At 34.7% G+C, this 7,527-nt stretch overlaps 2 protein-coding genes across 2 annotated transcripts in view; one reads left to right on the plus strand and one right to left on the minus strand.

The window, feature by feature from the left end:
* LOC108914859 (proteasome activator complex subunit 4) overlaps positions 1 to 5,649 on the plus strand; it is a 45,201-nt gene extending 39,552 nt beyond the window's left edge. Inside the window, exons 17-19 of the mRNA XM_018720774.2 lie at positions 4,569 to 4,688; positions 4,744 to 4,965; positions 5,216 to 5,649. Of these exons, the coding sequence (XP_018576290.1) occupies positions 4,569 to 4,688; positions 4,744 to 4,965; positions 5,216 to 5,350 (477 nt within the window). The 3' untranslated portion in view covers positions 5,351 to 5,649. The remainder of the gene's footprint in view (positions 1 to 4,568; positions 4,689 to 4,743; positions 4,966 to 5,215) is intronic.
* Positions 2,656 to 7,527, minus strand: part of LOC108914861 (DNA-directed RNA polymerases I and III subunit RPAC1) — a 16,416-nt gene continuing 11,544 nt past the window's right edge. The window contains exons 5-6 of the mRNA XM_018720777.2: positions 2,880 to 3,119; positions 2,656 to 2,826 (exon numbers count right to left, since the gene is read on the minus strand). Of these exons, the coding sequence (XP_018576293.1) occupies positions 2,717 to 2,826; positions 2,880 to 3,119 (350 nt within the window). The 3' untranslated portion in view covers positions 2,656 to 2,716. The remainder of the gene's footprint in view (positions 2,827 to 2,879; positions 3,120 to 7,527) is intronic.

A 7,527-nucleotide genomic window follows, 5' to 3' on the forward strand; every position in this document is an offset into this window, starting at 1 on the left:
GTGTGGGGACAGGACGGTGCCCTGGGGGACACCGGCCTCCATGGGACGGGTGGTGGAAAGGGAATCTTGGATTTGGATGCGGAATTTTCGGTGGTGTAGGTAGGATTTTATGAGTTTGGTAAAGGATATGGGATATTGGTTGGTGAGCATTTTCATCAGTAGGCCTTCATGCCAAACCGTATCGAAGGCCTTTGCGACGTCCAGGAAGACAGCACCAGTGTACTGTCCCCTGTTGAAGGCCGCCGTGATGTGCTCGGTAAGGCGAAGGATTTGGAGTTCAGTGGAGTGATTGGGTCGGAAGGCGAACTGCTCGTCTGGAATGACTTGCAGTTCTTGGGAGTGGGTTCTTAGACGGGTTAGGATAATTTTTTCTACCACTTTGCTCATAGCCGGGAGCAGGCTAATGGGCCGGTAGTTGGATGGGATGGTGTGATCTTTGTTGGGTTTTGGGATAAGGATTATGTTTGCTGTTTTCCAGCGGGTAGGGAAGTGTCTTAGTCTGAGTGTCACGTTTGTTATGTTTAGTAGGGCCATGAGGCCCTTGTGCGGTAGTCGTTTGAGTGTCGTGTTATGTATATTGTCGGGTCCGGGGGTTTCAAGAATTGATCAGACTCTCTTTTCCAAATGGCAGTTGCCACACATTTTTAATTATATCTAACATCACAAAAAATATGTACCACATTCTGAGAACTCATTGGCTAGGACAGTGACCGATGTTCACCCTCATTGGTTGCAATCGCTGACCCTAGAAAATTGTTTATTTGTGACACAAGTCTTTTTTTACATAGTCCCTTATGGCACAAAATACATAGTATAAATACAAGCAAATGAAATTTTGGTCAGTTCAGTTTCTGAATTTGAGGAATTCAGTTTCTGATTTTGCCAGTTCAATTCAATTCCTGAATTCAGTCAGTTCCATATATTCTCTAGCAGTGTTGCAGTTCAGTTGTTTTTGAATCCAGTTTAATTTTGAGTTTAGTGCTCAATTTCAAGTCTTTCGAAGAGTCCCAATCACTCACAGTAAGTTTTTTCACAGGCTGTAGATATGGTTTATCATACTATCAATTTTCAAAATTTTCGACACTATTTTATTTTTTCACCAACCTTTCTAACAAACTTCGATACATTTTACACGGATTTTTTTTTGAAAATTGTTCATTTTTAGCGTTGTTGTAAATATATAATCTATTATCATTATTTATATTCATATTATTCATTATCTGTATCAATTCCTATTTACCCACTGATATTAAAATATTATTACTAACCTCATCGTGTAATCAAATCAAATTTTCTAATCAAAATTTCATATGCTAAAATAAAGAAATCCAAGCCCTGAGAAACAAATCAAAAAATGAAAAATTAAAATAAGCAATACATTTTTCCTTTTCCACATTTTGATTTTCCCGTGGTTACCTCTCAACCTTTCTGGATAGAAGGAGGCCCCACCATACCCACAAAAAAAACACCTTATGAACGACAACAATGTCTGTTCTTGATTAAGGTTTATCGGGTACAGAGGTACGTCTAAAGTCTAACGAGAGTTTCTGTAGATTTACCAGTGACTAAAGTAATAAGCCTTTAGATTTGGCAGCGTTGCACTAGGCTGGCTTTGTTTGGATGCCTGAGCTTGAAATATACATCATATGTCACACTTGCGAATTTCAAATAATACGTTACTTCAAGAACCGCAGCTTTGCCGCTATCACGCATATGGAGGTCAAGTGCTTCTTCTTCTTCTTCTAGTGGTTGGTCCTAATAAGTCCCATAGCACTGCGGCCTAATTAGGCCTATTATGCGTCCCACTACTAGTCCTATTCAGCAAGTAGATTTGTCCTTTTTATAAAGTCCAAAAGCTTCCTTGCTGACACTTCTCTCAGTTCCTTGCATTCCAAATAGGGTCTCCCAAGGAGCGCCATTCTGCTACGTGCAAATTCCGGGCACTCGCCCAGGATATGCAGAGAAGTTTCATCTGCCGATTCACATCCTCGACAGACCGGACTGTCTACAAGCTTTAGCTTATGTAGATGTTTCCTAAAGTGACAGTGCCCCGTTATGAGTCCTGTCACTCTCCTGAGTCGGATTCTGTTCAAGCTCAGTAGATCAATCACTCTTTCCTTCGAAGGATACTCCATGAGCTCCTTAGAAAGGCTATGTCCTGGCCTTGAAGTCCAGTATTTCCTGTGTTCTGTCTCAGTCCATTTGCCCAGAGCCCGCCTGACCACACTGGGAGATGTGCCACAGAAGGGCTCCGGGTCAATGAACTCTGTCTCGGATCCCTTCCTAGCAAGTTCATCTGCTTTCTCATTTTCTGCTTGGAATACGGTAGGGAACTCCCCCAGACTGTAGCTTGCACTCCATCTGGGTCTGAGTACATATATTCCTGCACCCATCCCTCTGGTCATTTTGGAGCCATCTGTAAACCATACTAGGCTCNCCGTTTATTTTAAAAACCATTTAATAAAAAAAGCCCTGACTGATATCACTTTCGACTCACACGTTTATTTCAACGATTTTTAAATTTTTTTCAAGGGTAGCAAAATACTTCAATAAATAAATAAAAATGTAAATATATGCCACAAATGTATAACTTACTTGCCGGGACTACAACCTTACCAATAGTAGTGATTAGTGTGTAATGGCAAAAAAAACATGCTCAGTTAAAAAACAATATTTAATTGGAACAAGTTACAAACAGAGATTACTACTTATTATGTTAAGCAGATTTTAATTCATCCAACAGTGACACACATTTGTTTCGAAGAATTTTTATAGCTTCCTTAAAAATAATCTCAGGCTGCATTGCCCCCACTGACTCTATTGTAACTAAAAACATAAAAATTAGTAATTTAAACAAATCAGAATTAAAGTTTACATACAAATAAAATGGTCCTGCATTTTAGACATGACAACAGTATCCTTAAGGTCATCATAACGAAAAACATTCCTACTACTTGTATCATATCGTGAATTACTGACAACTGCAATTTTTTTACCATTTTTCTCTTGTCTCACCCCTATGACACCAGGCGAAAAACATTTTTGGAGTCTATAAGCAGCTTCACCTTCCACCTCTTTTATGATTTTAATATCTGGAAGTAATCTATAGAATGCTGTTGCTACAAAATAAACATTTATTTTATGTCTTAAAATATAACACAAATTATAATTATTTATGGAACATGAAACTAAAAAAAAAAAGTATAAAGGATATTCTAGAAAGGCCTAAGTACTGGTGATCAAAATAAGAGTCTTTAGAAAAAATTATAGTATCATCAGTTCTAATACTGTTCTTGCTTGAGACCTCTTATTTGGTTCCCATTTTTATCTTCTAAAATGTTTCCAATGAATTCTATGACTATGTAAGTATAGGTACCAATAAAGCTTTTTTTATATCCATGAAATGGCCAACAATCTTAATACCTACACATTTTAAGAACACCCTTTTTTCTGTTTTTATAGGTATAATTGCCCCTCCACATAAAAAACAGAATTCCTAAATGCCCTATATTTCACTACATTTAAAACCGAAGATGTATTCTCTTGTAGCAGATAATAAAATTTCGTAACAGAAAACAATCATTTTGTATAGAAAATAATTGTGAATTAAAAAAGTGTAAGAGATATCTAAGAGGATGGAGACCTCAAAAAGGTAACACCCTATATTTAATTTTTTTACCTGTTCAAGAAATACAGGGTGATTCACAACTTATCCAAAAAAATTTGGGAATAGATCCGGCATGNTTGTTATTCCTGAGTCGATATGCTGCTAGCCGCGCTTCTCTTTCCACCACTATATGCAGCGGTGGTAGATTTAGCATGACTTCTAGTGCAGCTGTCGGGGTCAATGCCATCGCCCCGTTATACCTAAACAGGCCAATCTCTGAATTCTATTCAGTTTTTCCCTCGCTGTGGTCTGTTGTATTTTTTTCCACCATACCACAGCGCCGTAGAAAATCCTAGGTCTTACTATCGACTTATACAACCAGTATGACATCTTTGGTTTCAGTCCCCAGGAGCTCCCAATAAAGCGACGACATACACACAATGTCTGCTTCGCCTTACTCACCACTTTTTCCAAGTGCGCATTCCAGGTAAGCTTATTATCCAGTATCACTCCTAGATATTTTACTTCCCTGGAAAGCCTAATGCTCCTCTCCCCTATTAGGTCAAGTTAGTCAATGAAAGTAGTTGGAAGGAGAATTATTATAAATTATGTATCTTACAAGTACCTAATCGATTTCTACGAACTGTCATAGGGTTCCTTAGATATCAGTTTCCTAATTATACAAGTTGCTGTGGGAAGTGCTCGTCAATTGTTGCGCATTTTAAGTGGAAAGAACAAAAAAATCTGCATTCTCATAAGACTGTACTAAATCATGAAAAATTATTTTATTAATATCTCGTCTCTAGGTATGCAAACTAGTCACAATTTTTTTTTGAGGATTTTCTTCATATTAATAAGCTTATATTGATTTTTTTATGAATATTTGTTCGTCAATCCCAAATCAGAAAAACCTTAAACAGCAATAGTATTTTTTCCTCTAATGGTAAGCAAAATTTTTCAGATACAAGCTATAGTCTTGGAACTGTTGGAAGATGTTCAACCTGAAGTAAGAATGGGAGCTGCCAAAGTATTAAATGGTCTACTTCACTGTCAGTTTATTCCAGAACCTACTAACTTACTGGTAAATTACATTATTATACCAAGCGTATAAAAATTATTATTTTTATTTATTTAAGGAACTTTTCAAGCAGAAAGCACTTACCAAATTAAAACATAAAAATCAAGTTAGAAACAAAGAGGATGGTGTTACAAACAATAACAATAATATGAGGACTAGGCATGCAGGTGTTCTTGGACTGTGTGCTTTTATAAACTCTCATCCGTACGATGTACCCGATTTTTTGCCAGACGTATTTGAACAGCTAAGACCTCATTTAAGTGATCCTCAACCAATTCCAGTTAGTATATTTTACTCGCCAACAATTTACCAAAATAACAATATCTTTTTTGGGGATACTGAAAACAGTTAAAGGTACACGTGGCTCAATAAATATTGTAAGAACTAAACAAAAGAAAAAAAACTTCAAACATGAAACTTACTTGAACTTATTTGAATTACTTGTGAATGATAGAGATTGTTATTTTGGATTCAATGTATTAGTATTTACAATTATAATTTAATTTTTATTTTTACTTATTTATTTTCAGGCGACCATTCGAAAAACTTTAGGCGATTTTAAAAGGACACATCATGATAATTGGGAAACACATAAGTTAAAATTTACGGAAGAAGAATTATCACTCTTAAGTGATCTCACAGTGCCTCCTAGTTACTATGTGTAATAATCATACTAACAATATCCAATTTTATGACATGTAAAAGTATTTATTTACTTTTTTCTAAAGTGACTTTTTAATTTAGGTGCAGGTTTGTTCTCAACTTGTTTGGTTACGGTTTAAGACTAAACTGTTTTTAATTTTTGTTTTACCTATATATTTTTTTACAAGTGTTTTATAAATCATCAGTTTTATTGCTTTGACTCTGAATTATACATGTTGTGTTTTATAGTACTATTTGTATATTTTTATTGTTACTCAATCTCCGTTTTAAGACCTGTATATTAAAACATTATTTACTGCTAAAAATGTGAATTTTATTTATTAATACCTACCTACTTTTACAGGTGGTTTGAACTGCTTCTAACGACATCTGTTAATAGTATTAGAAAAGTTAAAAATCAAAAGTATAATCAGGATGTACCCTTCCAACAGGTATTTATTTGCCACAGGTAGTTGTTCCGAAGCAGTCTGACACGCTTGGGAAAAAGCTCGATATTTCAAAGAAAAAAAATTTATACAGGCATAAAACTTTTTTCCGTTTGGGATATCGGGTTTTCGGGCATGCCCTTCTCATCTAAAATAATGGCATCCATGTACCACTTCTGGTTATACCGAAAATCGCCATCAATTTGTTTATTTTAAATGAAAAACCCTATATATTATTCCAATTTTGGATTCTACGTGTTATTTTAGGTGGACTTTTATGAAGTTTCCCTATTCCTAAAATTAACCGTTTTCGAGATATTTAATTTTTTTCAAAAAAATGGAGAGAAACAGTGACTAGCTTCAAACCATGTGTATTAGGCTAGTCAAAATCGACACAAAAAATCGCTAAATTCGCAAAACATGATGTATCTCTGATTTTTTAGTATGTTGTTTGGACCCATTAGGGCTATGTATAAGTTTGCAACTCTCAAAAAAGTTGTGGGAAAATTTTTACATACCAAAAACCTCGACATTTTTGGACTTGTTTCAGATTCTGCTCTATATCTCCTAATCCATGCATTTTTCGTCAAAAGCTACTCTATACGTTTTTTAAGAGCATCAAAGTTGTGACAAACTAAGCCCAACCGGAGCTCTGTAGGTCAATTGGTTACCGAATGACGGCACTTTGAAAATAGGCCAGTTTTTCCAGAAATTGAAAATTTTAGTTTTAGACCTTTGGACTGAAATTGCTTCGAAACCATTGATCCTACGAGTAGAACTTCTAGAATATAATTTGTAGGCAATTTCATTACATTTAAATGTCCATCTCTTACATAAGTTATTCTACTGTGCAAATAACTAGGTAAGAGCAAATTTTTTATTTTATATATAAATTGTTACGTTCTTAACAAAATTCGTTGTTTTATGTTTATAAAATTTAATGCATTTAACATGTCCTGTATTGGAGTATATCTACTACACTGCAAAATAATCCTCATAGCTTTATTCTGCATTTTCTGTAGAGTCTGAATCTCATTGTTATTTAAAAATAATAAAATTGTTGAACAATATTCAAAATGTGGCGCAATTATCGTTTTATAAATGGTCAGTCTGGCAAAAAATGATAAATCCTTAGATATACGCCTTAAGAAATTAATTTTTTTGGCAACTTTTTTAACAATATATGCGGTATGTTGTTTAAAACACATACATTCATCCAACATCACACCCAGATATTTTATCTGATGGACTCTTTCTAGTTTCTCGTTATTTAATTTAATATAATCCTCTATCGAAATTTTATTCAATGTATGTTTTTTGCCTAATACTAACCACTTACATTTATCAATATTTACTTTCAAATTATTGTCACAAAGCCATGCATATAAATTATTTAGTTCCCCGTTAATATTTCTTATAATATCATTAACATTTTTACCAAACATATAAAGCATTGTGTCATCTGCAAACAGATGTATTTTGCAATCAGTTAAACAACAGAGAATGTCATTGATAAAAATAATAAATAATATAGGACCCAATACTGAGCCTTGAGGTACGCCATATTTAGTTTCCTTTCTTCCAGATACTCTCTCACCATATTTTGTTTTTTGTCCTCTTTTTGTTATGTAAGATGAAAACCACTGCAAAACATTTCCTCCAATTCCAATACTTCGTAACTTCGAGAGAAGGAGACCTCGATCAATGGTTTCGAATGCACGTTTAAAGTCTAGAAATACAGCCACTACTATATT

This window comes from Anoplophora glabripennis, unplaced genomic scaffold (assembly GCF_000390285.2).
Source record: "Anoplophora glabripennis isolate ALB-LARVAE unplaced genomic scaffold, Agla_2.0 scaffold233, whole genome shotgun sequence".
NCBI lineage: Eukaryota > Metazoa > Arthropoda > Insecta > Coleoptera > Cerambycidae > Anoplophora > Anoplophora glabripennis.